This window comes from Elgaria multicarinata, chromosome 2 (assembly GCF_023053635.1).
Source record: "Elgaria multicarinata webbii isolate HBS135686 ecotype San Diego chromosome 2, rElgMul1.1.pri, whole genome shotgun sequence".
In the NCBI taxonomy this organism is placed as follows: Eukaryota; Metazoa; Chordata; class Lepidosauria; order Squamata; family Anguidae; genus Elgaria; species Elgaria multicarinata.
The window spans coordinates 121,377,155-121,396,814 of record NC_086172.1 but is presented as its reverse complement, the minus strand read 5'-3'; the positions used below and the strand labels follow the sequence as shown (position 1 = coordinate 121,396,814).

Sequence of the window (19,660 nt, the reverse complement as noted above, 5' to 3'; positions counted from 1 at the left end):
GGGGGACCTCTACACCCCCCCCCAATGCACCCCCCCTGCACTTCTCCTGCTGTACTATATAGCACTAGAGGACTGCCAGCTCCAAACATGAGAGTCATCTTAACCTTTATTTATTAGTAGAAATGTTCTATTAGAAATGGAACCTCTATCAAAGTCTCCTCTTGCTTTGCCCTGCCCAGGCATAGTTCACCATCTTTTTGGTCCTAGCACACAAACTCAGACATGACCTTCCCAAAAGGGTGGGTGGGATAGGCCGATGGTGTGCCTTCCACTTGGTGGCTTCAATATACCACCTCAGCCAGTGTGTGGTGACCCTCACCTCCATTGCGCCAGGGCCTTTCATGCTGAGCCTCTGATTCATGCATGTGTTAGACTCCTTTCTATAATAGCTAAACAAGTAGTAGAGGGCGGTATACAATTCTGGACAATTAATCATTCGTGTGTGTGTGTGTGTGTGTGTGTGTGTGTGTGTGTGTGTGTGTGTAGGAAATGAATGTTTTAACAGTACAGCTTGCATGCCCCAACCCTAATTCCCCCATTCCACAATACTTACTTTAAGATGTCAGGAGCTTGAGCATGTCAATTTCCCTGTCTTCCTGTCTATCATGTTTCTTGTTTTGGGATGAAGTTTCAACTAATGTCATAACATTTAATGTTTCAACTGCTTTCAACTGTAGCTGTAATTGATAGACTTGTAGAGTCTGTCTGATTTCTGATTTTTTTAGACATCCTCCTCCCTATTTAATTGATAAACCTTTATACTTCTGCAGTGATGGGGAGTGGCAATAATGGCAAGTCCTTTTCCCCAGCATATCAGGTACTACTTCTGGCCTTACAAGCATGTGCTGAAGGGGCCTGACTGAACTCAATTGGAAAGAAGTTCCATAACCGTGGGGCCACCACTGAAAAGGCCCCGTCTGTCTTGTTTGCCAACCTAACCACCCTTACCTGTGGGCCTGTGAACAAGACTGCAGAAGAAGATCTTAGTATAAGGATAGGATCATACAGAAGAAGGCAGCCCTTTAGATAATGTGTTCTCAAATAGTTTATTATTGCAGTCAACAGACCAGAGATAGGTTTACAAAACAAAATATAACAGCATAAACAACATTAACTCAAACATACAACAATACAAAAGCAGTCTTAAGGTACAGAAACAATCTCACAACATTGGTTGGTGAGTTAGTTGCTTCCTAGTTCTCATTGCTACTGACAGGAATTTGGCTGCAACTAATGTTAGTGATAAAATTTTATTTAGCAGCAGATATTTCACATAAAATTGGGCTGATCTGCCTGGTAAAGTATCCAATAAAGGGACACAGCAGGATGACTTTGAATTGAGCTCAGAAACATATTGGTAACCAATGGAACTGGCATAAAAATAGTGTTACGTGCCTACCATACATCTATCTCCTCCCTTCCCTGCAGAAATGTCTAATGAAGGGGTCAACAACCTGGTGCCCACCAGACCCCTGAGTATGCCTGCCAGACTCAGTTGTCCTCCTACACTCACCCTCATTGCCGCTCCTGCCTCCCGCTGCCATCAGCAGTTAGGAAGTGGGAAGGCCGCATATTGATAGACTTCTTTCCAAATCTGCTGACTTCCTGCTTCTTCACTTCTAAGGCGAGCATGGCAGGAGGCAGAAGTGATGATGGGGATAGTTGTGGTGGAGCTGGGTGAGATGGGAGGCTGCGGAGGCATGGAACCCAGAGCGGGAAGAGAAGGAGGAAGAAGGAGAAGGAGGGAGTAAAAAAATGGGATTCTTGGAAGCGGAGGAATCAAGAAAGGTGGGAATCCCCAAAATAAGTGCATGCAGATCCAAATGACCTTGGGACAAATGCGGCCTTAGGCCTCCCCAAAAATGACAAGTGTGCTCATGGGTCTGAAAATGTTGCCTACTCCTGGTCTAATAGAAAAGGAACTTTAGATTGCAGAATGTTGATTTTCCCAAAGGTCTAAATATAAAAGTCAAAAGTAATACTACGGGGAAGCATGCACTCCAATGGAATTGGGGAAAGGAAAAAAACCAGTGGAGCTAAAATAATTATATTAATGCATTTACATACTTGGACGGGACATAACACTGTATTAAAGCTAAGCTTGCCTATTGGTTGATGTGTGGGCTGCCTGATAGTTTTGTTCTGCATACTAGCTGGTGTAGCCCAAAAGTAGTAACACCCAAAACTCATCAATCCAAATCCTTTTTTGTTCTGTCCACCAGGTCCCTGTTTTACTCCTATCTGTAAGATATTTTTTGAACAAGATTCTAACTAAAAATGCTTCTCTAATTGTATTTAAATGTGCATAAAATGTTACCCCAAAAGCAGTGAGAAAACATACTGAATTCTAGTTTATTGAATCCAAAGAGAGGAATAATTATTATTTATCCCAAGTTTTCAGTCAAAGATTGGATTTCCTAATTTGTAGTAAATTAAGTTAAGAGGAACAATCCTAGCATGCAGGCTTAAGGTATGACTGTTTTGTGTAACATTGATTAATAATTATATTAATATGCTATTATGGAATGCAGGATAATCCTAAACCTACTTGTGACATATGGTTTATAATTTATTCCTGAGGTCTCTTTTTCTGTGCCAGTCATTTTCTTGTTCATGCAATATGTATTTTCTCAACCAGTCATGGGCACTTCTGAGAAGGCGGCTTGTTTTTTGTCTTGGTTTAATGCTGCTAAGTACATAGCTGTACGTCTTGCTGTGCCTCTGTCTGTCATGTGTCGTGCGTGACCCAATTTCTTTGCCAGCCATTAGTGGAGATGCATCCCAGCAGCATTGGCCCTGACACATTGTTTGCCTTTTAAGAGTCATCCTTCCTGGCCCAGGGTGATGGAGGGACTGTGGCACTCTCATTCTTGAGTTTACTCTTTTAGCTATCCCATGCAGCCAGTTAAAGATCCCACGAACTGGATTGCAGTTCAGAAAAGTGTATTTTATGCCATAATAAATTTGTTAGTCCTTAAGGTGCCACAAGACCCTTGTGTTTGCTACGGCAGACTAACATGGGTACCCTCTGAAATTTATTTCCACAGTTCCCAGGGTAAAGGAGTTGAACCAAGAACTCTGTAGCATTGCCTACAAAGGCAATGCTGCCTGTATAATTAAACAGCGTGATGTTCATATCCAGGTCTTCTCTGATATGTCAAATGTTGCTAACAGAAGGAAGTTCTGTTTTTGCACTCCTGTGGTACTTTTTCAATGCTACATGTTCACTTTGGATTGAGGATCAGCTTATTTAATAGCCTCTAGCTTCTTGTACATTGTGTGTTGTGAATTATTTTGCTTGCTGCTTTCTGTCCCCCTGGGAGATGTTAAAGCGTTGACTAATGTGATGCTACTTGCTTGCAGCTAGACAGCTCAGAGATTTTCAGTGTAGAAGTAAATGGTCAACTTAGCAATCCAGTCTGCTTGTCATGTTGCATATAAAACCCTTGGGTCTTTGCAAATCTTAAATCATTTCAGTATGTTGAAGAGTAGCCATATACAGTAGCTTATATTTAGAGCAGTTTTTTTCACTGAGTATACCAAGCACTTTGCTGAGTGTACTTTGCATGTAGTAATGTAAGTAATATTAGCACATTAGTGTTTTTTGAGAGAGAGATGTTGCTCATGGTTCATTCCCATTCTAGGTGTTCCAAGATCTCATTTTTCTCTTACTTTATTACTTTTTTGAAAAGATTCTGAAGACTGCTGATTATTCAGTTCTGTCTGCTTTTTCTTTATTGAAGCTCAGGGATATATTCATTTGTGGTCTAGCTTCCCATCAAGTTTAATGGAAGGGCAAAACCACTCTAAATCCAATTATTTTCATTTTATTTACCAATTTTAAAATACCTGTTTATGTTGTGGTAATACCTGTTATCAAATAATTAACTCCTGTCATAAAATTATGCCCTTAATTGTCTAAATTGTCCTGGCTTTTTCTTCTTTCCTTCTTTTTGCTAAGTTTAGGTCAGTCACTCAAGCCATTCTTAGTTATATCCTTTTCTTCAACAATGAATGGACATTCTCATTAGCTCTACTTTCCCTTGATGTATTTAAAATATCTTATTCTTATTCCAACCTAAAGTCATTCTGAATGGATTATTTCCTTGTCCTTTTTCTTCATAGCTTTTTCATTACTACTCCCAGAAAAGTGGCATGTTCTTATAGTCTAAGGTTCCCAAGGGGTCTGACTCCCAGGATTTCTCCCTGATGGTACAGATATACTGGCTTGGTTTATTCAACCATCTTGAGGAATGGTTAAGCATGACTGGGTTTGGACAACATGCCACAGCTCATTGTGGGTTATTTACCAATGACAAGGCGTGGTGCCTGTGGGTGCCATGTTGAATAGGCAACCCCTGTTGGGGGTTGTTTTGTTGTACAAACCCAGCAAATGTGGGTTATGTAAGGGTTAAACAGACCATAGTTTATGTAGAACCCGTACTCTCTGGGTTCGCACAACAACCCCGAGTGGAGGTTGCACTTTCAAAATGGCAGCCCCGGGCACCGTGGCTCACTGTGAGTTAAACAACCCACAATGGACTGTTGTGTTATGTGAACAGCCCTCATGTTTCTGCTTCTTGCAGAATTATATCCCAGGATATTACAAAATCACACCAAACAGCTTCTCAGGATTTTTATTCATAGGTAATAAAATGTGTAATACCTAGTCCACCTAAAGCAAAGCTTCAGCAATTCCTTGAAGATGCAGTGATTCCAATTTCCTCTACCTAGATTACAGTCAGCTGAGAAAAAACTAGAATGTTGAAATCAGCTGCATTATTATGGCAAAGGTGATGTCAGTAATAGGTCAAATGTCAGATGGCATGTTGACATTGTAATATTTTTTGTTGAGCACCTAGAAAACTATGATCTATACAACTTAACAGAACAGGCCTACCCAAATTGGCATTTGGGCAATAAAAACAAATTAAATTGGAAGAAGCATGCCAAAACTAAAAGTATAGCAACTTAGTCATAGGCTAACTTAATAGGCGATGGAAGAGACTCAGTTAACTAAACATCAGATGGCAATGAATGCTGTAAATAGGAACAATAACAGAAAAAGCACAAAAATATAAAAACAGAATTAGAAACAAGGTATAAGTAGTGACAGAGAACCAAAAGACTGCAAAGACAAGAAGGTGAACATACAAAAATAAAAAAATGAAGCCTGAGCAGGATCTGGAGAATGAATACTTTTAAAAGTAAATAAGGCCAGAGTTGAATTCCAAATTTTATTAAGATAAACTATTAGATCAGCAGGATCTCAATTGTGGCTCACCGCAGCTGCTTTGAAGGCCACATGAACAGACTCCTATCTCAGTTGGGTATTAGAAACCACTACCATCCATTGGGCCACCGACCCCCAGCAGATGAAATAAGCCAGAATGGTCAGGGTCAAACATGTGTTGTAAGGCTTTATTTCTCCAATAATTTTATCACATTCTCAAGCCTCACAAGCTAAAATTTTGTTCTTATGAACATGTCAAACAGAGACAGTGGGAACATCCAGAACCTATTCAGTAATTAATGTCTGCAAAAGCAAATTCAATTGATTTTATCCCTAAAGAGCTTTGCAGATTGGTCACAGCGGGCTGCTAAGAATTCAGTTTTTCCCCCCGAGGGACCAAATTGCAACAGGTCCATCACCACTTAGTACAACAGCTCTGGATGGCACTGTGCAGATACAATGGTGGTGAAAAAGTAAATATTCTTGCCTGCTGTCCCTACCATGATCTTAAATGCACTCTAACCCATGTTTGATTAGCTTATACAACAGTTTCTAGTTATCCTTTAGTGGCTTTACTTGTTTTCCATTTTTTATGCTCTGAATCAATGCTAACTGTCTACAACTTACAGCTTTGGAGGGACAGTTATTGTAAAGTTTTTTGTTCCATATGTGTTACCTATAAAAACAAATGCAGACACTGAATAAAAATAGTGTGTGGGGGACCTTACATAGCCCTATTTTCACGGCCTTAATGTCTACTTCTTTTTGCCCTGTTTCCTCCCCAGTGTTTTTTCACTGAATTTGGAGGTGAAATAGAGACAAAAAGCACTTGCTGACTTTTGGTGTGTTTCAGAGATTGGGGCAGCACAACAGGAATCAGTAGGTAATTTGAAGAAAGCTTTAGGGCACAATTCTATGCAAGTTTAGACAGAAAAATGCCCCTACCTGGCTGGGGAATGCTGGGAGTTGTTAGGACCTTTTTCTGTCTAAAATGCATAGGATTGCATCATTAGTTCATTGTCTCAAGCAGGGATGAGGAGAGAAAAGGAAAAGGGATCAGGCAGAGTTTTCCCATTTGCTGAAAAATTGGAAGAAACTGATTGACGAGAGGAATTTGGATAGAGGGCATAAATGTGTCTTGGAAAAGCAACCCTCTGACTGGAAATGAACAAATCAAGGAGGAGCCCTGAAAGAAGGGAACAACTCTTATCTGCTGTTTCTCCCTAGCTTACAGAATGGAGCTTTCAGATTGTTTCTCATCTTTCTTTCTATCCCCAACTAGGGTAAAACACAAGGGAGGGACTTTAGCAGTACGATCTGTCAGAGCCCTGTCACAGATGCCCTTTCCTAATCTGTGTCCACCTTTCCTGCCAAACATCTACTTGCTGTATTGTATTCCTGTGTTCCTGTTTGGGGGCAGGGATAACCTGAAGACATCCAAGGTTAAGATATCAAACTTGCTTGTTTTATGGGTCTAGCTAACCCTTAAATGTAAGCATGATAATGACTTGGGGGCTTTAATCTGGTGTAGATTGGAAATTTAGCATAATGCTTTAGTACTCCATTCAATATTCTGTACTTAAAACTGGCTATGTTTCTTTTACTCTGAACTAAGGTTTTAAAAAATCTCCATACGTTTTGCTAAACAATTGTTTTAAAGCTTTTAGCCTTTAATCATTTTAAGTATTACATTTTTGTTTGTCTTCTGTTGGGACTTAATATAGGCTAAACACTATACCAAGCTTTGAAGAGTGTACTGAAGTTTAAGCTCCTGTAAGGACTTACACGATCTAGAATGTTGTAAAGCTTTAGTGCAGTTCAAGCTGCTTAAGGATTTTTAGTCACACTCTGCTCTGACAGGACCTAAAGAGTTTAAGCTATTCCAAGGGATCAAAACATCTTAAGCAGTGGTAGACTTAAGACTGTTATCATCTTAGGAAGCTATTTCTTTATTTTGGCATTGTTTAAATGGTGTATTCGGGTCTGTTTTTTGTAAGCTAATGCATAGAATTTTATTTGTAAAAATAGTAAGCCTTTGAGAGCTTTGTGGGGAGGGGCTTTAAGCTTGTCCATTCTTTCACCAATAGGGGTAGAACCATTTGTAAAGTCATCTACAGTGATTTTTAGTATCCTTCTCTAATCATCTCTGTAAGTCTAGTCACATTAATTCTTTTCCCATTTTACTACATCACCCCATATATTAAAACCCTCACTAAAAATAAAATAATCAATTAAAGATATGTTGAGAGACATTGGCTCTGTTCAGAGGACACCTTAAAACACAAGCTTTAACCACGGTGAATAAGGCAAAAAGCCTTATTCACCATGCTTAAAGCAGTGGTTTAAGGTGTCTTCTGAATGGGGCCATTGTGTTCTTAAACTTGTGCCATGTTGTTATTATTGCTTCAATACAAATGTTAGGATGTCTTACAGTGTCTGTTTTACCAAACATTTCCCAACTATATCAACTTATATTCCATATAGGATGGTATAAAGGATGAATGGATATTTCATACTAATGGAATTCTTAAGCTATCTTGCTCTAAAATAATCCAAGGCATACTTTTCTATATATTTATCCATTGGACCATTGCTTTTAATTGACTAGCTTTATAATGTAATACTAGATTGGGAACTTTTAAGCATCCTCCTTTATAAGGTTTTTCCATAGTAGTGCCTGCCATTCTTGAAGTTGCAATTCTCACTAGTTTTTGCCATCTGTTAAGATCTTTATTGACTGCATTTATTAGAGTCACATAATTAAGGTAGTAAAAGCTCATTTAAATTCACTGATACTGAAGTGCCAAGGTATTTTACAGCATTATTAGTCCATTAGTCCATTATTGTTGTAATGTGGGTTGAGGGTTTTAATGGAATTGTTTTATGTGTTATTGTAAAGCGCCTCGATGCCAGAAATGGTGAGGCGGCGCTATAAAAATGCTATAAATAAATAAATAAATAAATAAATTAATTCCACATTTAACACTTATCACCACTTTGGCATGGCTTTATAGCCCCAAACCTCTTCAAATGTTGTAATACATTTTAAAGCTTCATATACATCAGATGTTCTTGCTGTGCTGTCCAAGGCAGGAAATTCTCTCCAAACTGTTGGTTTAATTTTCCATTCTTAAGCCTTGTTTGCTACATTTGATCCAAGCTGTTATAGCTAGCGTTGAATATCTGTTTAACAGCAGATACAATGTGTGGCTATTAAGACAGTAAAATGTCACTGGTCACCATGCCTGAAAACGTATTGTGCTGGCCTTTTTAAAAAACGGCATGAGTTTGAACAGAGTCCACTCTGTAATCCTGTTTGTTTTATTAGCAGGCATGTTTGTGCAGTCAGTTACTGCTGAGCCAATTATCTTAACAGTATTGGCTTCTTTCCCAAAACAAATATCAAAGCTGCAGCCTGTGCTTCCAGTTTCCTTCTCCTGTTGTTTCTGTTCATATATTCATCGTAGGGAAATGCCTTCCTGGGAAGGACAAGTTGGAAGCCCTATTCTTCAGATGATGGGTCTAAGGTGGAAGCTTTCATATTTGCATTATCAATCCATTATCTTGAACTCTCGCCATCACCAGTTTCATTCTACATCCCTCCCCTGTCAAATGCACAGCAATTAGATCGCCCCTTGACCTGCTAGCTTCAATCAGAATGGAGACTTCATCTTCATATGGCAATTCCATATATGCTTTATAGCCTCATGTCTGCATAGATTCCTCCAGGTTTTTCTTTATTCTGATGACCTGTCTGGTTCTATACAAGCTAAATGATGAGCACATGAAGGGGTGGGACTGTAGTGGCATTGCATTTCTTGCAGACTTTGCCTTTCATGTGTACCTGAAATAAAAGATTTAATTATATCACAACAATAACAGTAAGCTCTTATTCGCAGAGCTCATATGAAATGCACCTGAGAATAATTGGGTTGTGTACATAATACTGGACAGCTAGAGGTGTTTCAGCCTTTTTTAAAATTTTGTTTTTTTAGAAGGAACCACATTCTGAACCACTGCTACAATCGTAGTTTCTACTCTGCTACTCATTGTATTCAGGAAGGGATGGAACAAGAAGAATTGGTTACCAAGGCAATCAGTAATGGGGCTTATTCTGGAGAGATACTCATTTGGAAGACCTATTTTTCTCTCTAGGCCAGTTAAACCATCCATTAATTTAAGAACTCTGGCTTTCTTTATGACATTTTATATTTAAAAGTATCCTTCCAAGTATGTAGGCTGGGCTATGTATACAACTGAATGTCTCCTTCCAATTCCTTTTGAATCTGTCAGTAGAGAATGGCTGTCTGTCTCTGTAGTCTTCTGGCATATAATTAATTTGAGTTGGAAGAGAGGAAGAAAATCCTGGGCACAAAATTAATAAGGAGGTTTAGAAAGCTGCTTTGAAAATAAGCAAAAGTAAATGGGAGCAGTGAACTGGATTGAAGGTGCTACCTTATTCATGGAAAAGTAAATAAAAATGTGGCTGAATTGACTTCATTCAATTGTTAGGTTGACGCAGAAATGGTTCCCTCAAATAATTTGGAAAACCAGTGCCCTAATTAGAATTGAGATCAATCAGTTGGAGAACTTAGTCATGTACAGACTTAGGGCTGTTTCTTATGTTAAATGTTTTCTGTGTACTTAGGCGATAATTACATGTTTCTGGCCATCTGGCAGGGAGAAGATTGGCTATGACTTCTTGATATGGGCACATTGATATGTGCAATGACATTGGGGTATACTTTGCAGATCAAAGTTGAGCCTTAAAACCTGAGTGCTTAGTTTTATATTTCCACTACATTTACATTGAATTGGTTCTTTGTATGTTAACTGGGCATTTTTGTTTAGGTTGACTTGTATTTGCCATTTGTGCAACTTGCAGCACTGCTCAGGATAATCTCAGTCTAGCCCATCATGGGGAACTTCAGGTGCTTTCTGTAATTGTATTGGTGAGCGTTGAAAACATAGTAAGTGCTTAGAGGGGTTCTATTTCCAAGCTAGGAGTTAGAGCAGGAGGGAACCTGCACATTGCAAATACTTGATTTGAGCTTCCCTTCGATGAAAGGTGTCACAAATGTGATACCCTTCACTAAATATTTTGTTCTTTTAATTACATAAAAATATAAAATGTTTGATACACTCTCAAATTAAGCTTGAATTATTGATTCTAGCAAGTGCATTCACTCTGACATGCTGTAACGTTTCACTGTATGTCCTCTTATTATTATTATTATTATTATTATTTATTTATTTATTTATTTATATAGCACCATCAATTAACCAAAATGACAAGTGAAAAACAAGAATTAACTTTTCCACCTAAACTCGGGGGTGGGGTGGGGACAACATATGGTTCAAATAAGGAATCTAAAGAAGGATGGCTGGTTAGGTCACAGAGATAGTATTAGGATTTTTGTTTATTATGTAAATGAGTGAAGAGTGCATAGAACTGAAAACAGTTCAGGATGAAGGCAGCCCAAACACAACAGAGGTTGAGGAAGGGAAATTCTTCTATGAAATCAAGCAGCATTCTGTTTGGGGGAATTAAGGAAATTCTATTGTGCAGCAGTGCTTACAAAGAAAAGAAATATATACATTACTCCCAGATAATAGCTGGCTGGGAATTTTGTTAGGAATACTATTACTAACTCTTACTATTCTATGATCTTTTGATTTTTGTATATGTTCTATGCTCTCATATCATACCTTGTTATCATGGTATGTTTGGTATTATCAAGATTGTTTGATGTTTTGAAGTAAAAGTTCTCAAGAGTGTTGCAGATTAGTTTGCGAGTCTATATCACAGATAGAACCACAGATCCTTAGATGATGCTTTGCTCTAGGGAATTGAGTGTGATCAATTGTTGGCTGAGGGCCAGCTGCATACAAAAATCACACTGCGTAGAATCCCTGGGCAAGGGCAAATTAATCACAAAGGTTTGCCAAGTAGGCAGTGTTATAATTTCAGGGGGGAAAGGGTGTACTTGTCAAAAACATAAATTTTGATGGTATCTAATCAGGGTTGCATTGTTAGAATGCTTATAAGCTGAATGAGAGAATGGGGTTGTGTAGGTGATAGAATAGATTGTCCCGCTTCCAACTATAAGAGTGTATGTGTGTGGGGATTTTTGAATGCTTCCCAACGTCAACAAAAAACTGAACATAATTGGAAGAAACATTTTATCACACACCCCTCCCTGCTGTGCTAACTACTACTTGCTGACACTTTTTCACATAGGGCAGCATTCCAAAACGTGATCCTCCATTTGATGTTTGAAGCAATAAGTCCATTCTACCCTCTCCTTCCCACCTTGTTTTGCTGCATCTGTAGATTGAGCTTGAGGTGACAGGTAGCTCCAGATAATGTGGGCTTGAAATGTAGTGGAGGTAGAGCTTCATAGAGTGTTGGTAAGCAAACATTTTCAACACGAACTGATGTGATTTGGGGAGTCAAAATGCTCCCTCGGGTGGGGGTGGCGAAACTACCTCTTCAAACGTTCATCTCTGTTCATGCCTGTCCACAGCCTGATCAGCTGCTTTGGCTGCTTCATCACAACATGATCCCAGCCAATCAGGGATCACATGGTGAACGCCATAACATCACATAGCTAGTCCAATTTGACAGCTTTACTGAGGGAAAACAAAACTTATTCAGAATGAAGGCAATTGTCATCATTCTAAATGAATATGGTGGTGGACAGCATCCTTCTGAATGTGTGTCAGGTGGAGGAAATTGTTCACTAAGCACTTCTGCACCAGCTGTTGCGGCAACAACTTTGCTACCTGCCCCATTGGCCTCCACCTCCTGTCTAATTACTATTCCCAGCAGAATGGTTTTCACTCTTACACAATGGGAAAGCATTTCCCCACTTTTAGGTTTGCACCTGTCCTCCATATCAAAAAAAAGGAGCCAAAATGATGCTCATGGAAATTGCTTCCGTTTTTGTCTTTGTCTTGGTTGGCAGCAGAATAGAGAGAGAAATAAACAACATATGGCAAGGAAAGGGTGAGGTATATGTGTGAATATCCTCCTCCCCTTCTCTTCCTCCTCCTCCCCCTTCTACGTCTTCATCTTCTTGTTTCTTCTTCACTCGTGCACTTCAACTCATGCCTCTGCCAAAGTGACTTTAGTCAACTTCTGCTTGTCTCTTGCTGTAAAATATGAATCCAAATGGCATGGTGAAAAAACCATGAGCTCAAAAAGTGACCGGAGTTTAGATCCTCACTGCTGTCACTACTTTATTTGTAAATAATGCCTAAGTGAAGCTTGTTGCAGAGTCACAGGGCTCTACTAGAACACCATGTAGGCTGTAGCCCAACATTAAAAACAAAAAGGTGAACAAGAAGTTATCTCCACAAAATAACATTTCTTTAAAGTTTAGTGTTACTTCACTCTTCATAAATTATGATAAACTCAAGAGGTTTTTTTTTATTTACATCCTCCTCAGATTTAACTGACAGATGGCAACCTATTCCTAGTTTCCTGCCAAATCACCTCAGTGCTCCATTTGTTGCAGAGAATGCAAATATGCCAGTTAATATACAAGGGGAAAGTATCAGAATTAAAAATGAAGCTTCTGGGAATGATAGGAGCTGCAATCCAACACATCCCAGAAGGCACCAGGTTGAGGAAGGTCATGGCCGTTGTTAGATGGGAGCGCAGTTGGGCATGTGCTCCGGATCATCCCAGCTGTGCCCCAGATCTTTAGCGTTGCCCCAATGCCATCACCTGCCTTTTCCTCTCTAAGTGCAGTATCCTTGTAGTTACTAGGAGACCTTAGGGCAGTGGTTTTCAACCTGTGGGTCGGGACCCCTTTGGGGGTCGAATGACCCTTTCACAGGGGTCGCCTAAGACCATCGGAAAACACATATTTCCGATGGTCTTAGGAAACTGTATTGACTGAACTATGTCATGTATCATCTTTTGTATTATTAAAGCTATTGTTATGTGTTATTTTCATTAGCAAACCATCCCATGACAATGGATCGTGTAGAGAAGAATGAAAATAATTTTATGGTTGGGGGTCACCACAACATGAGGAACTATATTAAAGGGTCGCGGCATTAGGAAGGTTAAGAACCACTGCCTTAGGGCTTCACTCCCTTAGCAGACCAATAGGGAGTGTAGCATGACGGCACCAGCCTTTTAAACTAGAGGGGAGACTGCTGCCTTTCTTTCTACAGTCTCCTGATTTGTTTTCTGTCTCCCTACCTTTCTACTCTTACATGCCCACTGCTGGGTGATGGTTTGCCATGAAAATTTGAGGGGCAGGGAGGGGTAAAGGGCAGGAAGAGCTTCCTGTGAAATACTGGTATTTCACACAGCATCTGATTTTACAACCCCAAACTGGAACTTTTGGCTCTGCAGAAGTTCAGTAGCTTCAGCAAAAGAAAGCATTTAATCAGCCTCCAAAGACCTCTTTCTTCCCCTCCACTTTAATTTCTCCTATATAGCTGCAGGCAGAAGTTTATACTAAAAGGAGGGTTAGGACTGTGTGACGACATCAACCAGGAAGCGCTGGGGCTTTGAAATAGGTTTTGCGGTTTAAAAAAATCAAAAAAAGCCTTCTGCCAACTCAGCCCATAAAATTTATTTAAGTATGTGCAGGCCTCCTAAATTCCTTTGAAGTGTTACCTCTCTGAAAGAAGACACTTGGTTTGGAAAGTTTTTCTCTCCTCCCCCTCTCTTGCAATCTCCATTCTTCTTTTCCTCATCTTCCTTTCCCTATCCTGGTTTTTCTTTATGTTCTTTATTCCATCCAGAGCATGTTTTGGGGAATTCTCAAGAGGGGAAGGTGGTGGGCAAGACATATTTTGAACTGCATTTGCCTTTTATGCAGACAGACAAAAGGATTTGTTTTTCTCCTTCTCCTCACCCAGGTGTTTGAGAAATGTGGGTTCACAGGGTTGCAGAAGAAGGAATCTGGGGATGTTTTGTTTGTCTGTTGCCATTATTCAGCAATAGGAAGGGCTGTAGCTCAGTGGTAGGGCATATGCTTGACATGCAGAAGATCCCAAGTCCAAACTTTGGCATCTCCAGGTAGGGATAGGGAGGAATTCTGCTGGAAATCCTGGAGAGTCATCAAGTCAGTGGTGTCGATACTGGGCTGAATGGACCAATGGTCTGACTCAGTATAACAGATGCAGGAAGAGAAGGGAAACCCCGTGAGGGAGTGAAAAAACAAGCCGAAGGCAGGGGCGGAACCAAAGATAAACTTGCAAAATATTATTATTTGCATACAAAGTGTTTAATGAAAATGCCTACGCGTTTCGGACAAAAAACGTCCTTCCTCAGGGCTTATTCAACAAGGTTTTTGCTGTTGTCTGCTCAATGAAATCATAAGCTTGACTGGTACAGAGAGATGTGAGATATATAGAAGAGAGACCTTAACAACTAGGTAAGAACAGCTGTTTATGATAACGTTGCTGATAGTTCCAAGGATTCAAGTTTTTTGTGGGGAGGTTTGCAGCCTGATTTTCTGGGTGTTTAAGTCCTGAGCTGTGAGCGTGGTAATGGAGGCTTAATAAACTGCCCACCTGATTTCGATCCACTGAATTGGCTACCCTTTCCACCCAATCCTATCCTTTGTTTGACGTGTGTGTGTGTGTGTGTGTGTGGGTTCTTTCCCCTTTTTGCATGGACTCTGACTTCATTGGCAAGGGAAAGGCACTTAGTACAATATCGGAGGTTCTCTATAATTCAGCCCTAGTTTTGAAAACAGACTCCTTGGCTGGAGATGTAAAATTCCCAGAAATTTTGAGGCAATGGAAAAAAACCCATTTTTTTTCTAGGAGGTTTTGGAAACCCCCACCCCCCCAAAAAAAAATTGGAAAAATTGAGAAATAAATGGTAGTTATGTATTGGGCACTCTTTAAAGAAAGACAGTTTTTCCCCAACGTAGTGACCTTCAGCTATTTTGGATTTCAGCTCCCATCAGCCTCAGGAAGCATGGCCAATGGTCAGCACTGTTGTCCAAAACATCCAGATGGGTGTGGTTTAGGAACATAAAGCAGCCTTTCTGTTCCTAAAGTTACTTTATGTATAACTTTGTTAGCTCATAAAATGCTCATTATTTTTAAAAACTTTAAACAGTAAACTCATTAGTAAATTTGCAATTATTGTCTGAATAGATTAGAACTACATTAAATGACTGCTACAGCATCAGAAACACAGGACTCTTTAGAACAGAACCCAAACTGTAAAGAATGCACATTTACTGTCAAGAATACACAATGGTGACTGTACTCACATGTTGTGAGCATAAATGTCTGTCAGTAAAATACAGTTTAGATCAGTAATTTTAATAAGGAATGGAAGAAATAACTATGCTGGGAATCTTACAGAGAGCATTAAAAATATTTTCCCCCATGGTTTCATTTTACCAGACATTTTACATCTCTAGTCTTCCTATAAGATGCTCTTATTACATTGTTTTTAGAAATTGTAGAAATCATTTTGTGGTGAACAAAATATAAATACTTTGTCGTAAATTCTAAAAGAAAATATTTCATAATCCCCAAGCTTTTCTAACTTACCGTAGGAAACCCCCGCACCTGATGGCATTTAAACTTAGAGGCTTTTTGCATACTCGGTTTGTAAGCCCTACCTGTAGTCTATATTGCTGTGAGCAGGGCTAGTGTGGGTCTGTTGCTGATTGCATGGTCTCGAACAGGGCTTACAGAAAGCATATACTGTTCCTAACTTTTAGCTCTGTTAATTCAGGGAGCTTTAATGTGCAGCCTTTGTCATTACAAAGCTTTCTTGCTCCCAGGTCATGTGAAAGCAAAATGAAAGGAGGGGGGTACTGCTTGAAATTAAACTAAATAAACTCTTGACTCAGCTTTAGGTCAAATCATTTTGTCCTGAATATAAAATTCCACCTGAGATACATGGTCTTATTTATGCAGCTTTTACGGTGCATGCATTATTCACTACTGCCTGATCCTTTAAGAAGCCCTTCTGCTGTCATTAGGGTCAGTAAAGCACTCTGCCACTGAATGTTCTCATTGGGCTGATGGCTACCAGATGAAGGTTGCTCCTAAGTTTACAGCAGTGCTTCATGTTGATCAGATTTCATTGTTTGACTTCTGGACATTTGTGGTAGGGTGATGAAAATAGCCCAGCCCAAGTGGAAAATCTCAGTATATGTGAAACAACCCCTCATAATAACAGCCATCACCTGGAGTGTTTTAAAGTGGTTTCCATATTGCAATCCTGTAATGTAATGCCATTTCTTGTCTGTCAACTTAGGTGATGTTTTCCACCTCTGCCTCAGTTTGAGATTTAGAGAGACTTAAGAAACTCAATGTTCTACAAGACTTGTGTTAAAATGGTGGGATTATGCACTTTCATATAATTTGAAGGACCGGGTGTGTGTGGTTTTCAGCAAGGTAGCAGCTAATACCTCTTCTTTAAACGCGATAGTTCAATAAACCAGAGCAATTTTGCCATTTAGTGATGCTCTTGGAAGATGTAAGTCATCTGTAACAAAATTACGTAATTGCTGGAAATTCTGTATCTTATGTGCCAAAGCTCTCCTATGACGATTGCTTTGTGCTTGAGCAGATTTAAAACTATGTGCATCATTGTGAGAATGTAGGTACAGTAGTGAGAAAGTTTGTGAACCCTAATGATAATTATGGAAATTCCATAATTTCGCCATGATAACCTTCGTGAATCAAAACCAGTCATTTTTTAAATATTCAAAAGGGTTTATATTAACCAATTCCATGTCTTGTTAAATAAAATGATGAATAAATTAGGCAAACAATGATTACTTCAGATTCAGGATATATGCAAAAGTTAGTGACCCCCTGGTTGCATTAGCTTAGTTAAAGAGAATAATTAGAATCAGGCGTTTAAGTAATTAGGTAGATCTTCAGGGGTTAGTTTGGGTGACCCCACTCTTAAAAAGATCAGAAACTTTGGTATTCACCATAAGGTTGTGTAGAAATACATTATGCTCCAATCAAAAGACATTTCTGAAGACCTCAGAAAAACAGTTATTGAAAGCTGAAAGGGTTACAAAACAATTTCTATGGATTTGGGCTCCACCAATCTACTGTCAAACAGATACTCTACAAATGGAGAAGGCTCAAGACCACAGTCACTCTACGCAGGAGCAGTTATCCTACCAAAATCTCTCCAAGAACAAACCACTGCATCATCAAGGAAGTCAAAAAGAACCCAGGAGTAACATCCAAGAATATGCAGGCCACTTTTGCCTTGTCTAATGTGAAAGTTCATGAATCAACAATCAGGAAAAAAAGTGACCAAGAATGGTAGTCATGGGAGGATAGCCAGGAGGAAACCACTACTCTGTAAAAAGAATATTGCTGCCCATCTGAAGATTTATTTATTTATTTATTACGTTTTTATACTGCCCAATAGCCAAAGCTTTCTGGGCGGTTCACAAAAAATTAAAACCATTAAGAACATAATAAAATATCCAACAATCTAAAAACCCAAATACAAAATACAATATAAAAAGCACAACCAGGATAAAACCACACAGCAGAAATTGATATAGGATTAAAATACAAAATTTAAACAGCAAAGTTTAAATTTAGGTATTAAAATACTGAGAAAATAAAAAGGTCTTCAACTGGCGATAAAAAGAATACAGTGTAGGCGCCGGGGTGCCACAGCGGAGAAAGCCCTCCTCCTAGTAGCCACCTACAAAGTTTGCTAAAGATCACATAGATGATCCCCAAGACTTCTGGAACAATGCTCTCTGGTCAGATGAGTCAAACGGTAGACCTTTTTGGCCACAGTGAGAACTGAGTTCAAACAGAACATCCCAACTGTCAAGCATGGTGGTAGGAATGTGATGGTTTGGGCCTGCTTTGGTGCTTCAGGACTTAGGTGACTTGCCATCATTGACACAACCATAAATTCTGCAGTCTATCAGAAGATTCTAGAAAAGAATGTCAGGCCATCCATCTGGGATCTGAATACAACAATACAATGATCCTAAACATACAAGCAAATCTATAAAAGAATAGCTGTGGAAGAAGAAATTCGGTGTTTTAGAATGACCTAGTCAAAGTCTGGATCGAAACCCCATTGAAATGTTGTGGCAGGACCTGAAACAAGGTGTTCATGCAAGGAGGCCCTCAAATTTCACTGAGTTGAAGCAGTTATGTACGGAGGAATGGGCTGAAATTCCCCAAAAGCAATGTGAGAGACTGACCAACAAATATAGGAAATGCTTACTTGATGTCAGTGCTGCTCAAGGGGGTGCCATCAGTTTCTGAATCTAAAGATTCACATATTTTTTTCACACATGGATGTTGAATATTGAATCGACTGTGGATAAATAAATGTTGAAAAAGCATTGTGTGTGTGTGTGTATCTCATTTTTAATCAGGTTATCTATTGTTATTTATATAGGATTATGGGGTTAGATTAAGATCTAGCAACGTTTAATAATAATAATAATAATAATAATAATAATAATAGTAATAATAAATTTCTTACATGCCTCTCCGATTAGATCAAGGCAGGAAACAACAGCAAGCATAAAATACATAAAATACTGATTACAAACATAGTATACACTGTTAAAAAACATCCTAAAAACATACTAAAAGTATTCTAAAATTCTACTGGATGGGTTGAAAATGTGTGACAATCCTAAGGGGTTCACAAACCTTTTCTCGGCACTCTATGTCACAGTCTTATCTGACATCACAGATGTGTTATGTGCAAATCGTAAGAATAAACTAATGTTTTTTTTATGGTGACTGACATGAGTTCAGTACCACATTTGTTGAAATAAAATGCCCTAGAGTTTGTGTACCTTTCCTAAATTGCATGTAATCCAGGAATACATTAAGTTGAAGTTGTTTGCTGTTACAAGACCAAGAGGCATGTCCATAGGCTAGATGTCTAAATCCGTCCTGGTTCAGTGCAATAGTGCAGAACTCCTATGCTATTCCTGCAGTCATCCAGTCATCTTAAAGCTGAATTCACAGTTCAGATTGGATCCTGTAGACACCCAAGTTTTTCTTCTTTATATTAACGTCTTAAAAGTAGGGAAAAAGTGATCACCTTTGTGGGAATGTGTTTGATTATGCAGCAAGTAGTGACGGAGTCCTAAGTCTTCCTTCAGTCCCATTCATTTCAATGGGCCTACTCTGAATTGGACTAACTTTGAATACAACCTGAAATCTGCTGCAAGTTTTGACATTCATTACTTTGCATTGACCAGTTGTTGTACTGTCAATGACAAGTTTATTATCATGAGCAACACAACCTGCAAATGCCTTACGTAGAAAGATCTCTTAACTACCCCTTTCCTTTTATATGACAGGGCCTTAAACTCTGGAGTTGAGTACTACTGGGACCAGCTGAATGAGACCGTCTTCACTGTGCATTCCAACAGCAGGAGCACCGAGCGGCCTGGGTGAGTCTCTTGGGGG

The 19,660-nt window shown here is 39.2% G+C and overlaps 1 protein-coding gene across 3 annotated transcripts in view; it reads left to right on the top strand.

Annotated features, from left to right (window-relative positions):
• Positions 1-19,660, top strand: part of AMBRA1 (autophagy and beclin 1 regulator 1) — a 177,927-nt gene that overhangs the window by 138,625 nt on the left and 19,642 nt on the right. For all 3 annotated transcript variants that reach the window (XM_063117472.1, XM_063117473.1, XM_063117474.1), the window contains one exon: positions 19,552-19,644. In XM_063117472.1, coding sequence (XP_062973542.1) covers positions 19,552-19,644 — 93 coding nt within the window. The remainder of the gene's footprint in view (positions 1-19,551; positions 19,645-19,660) is intronic.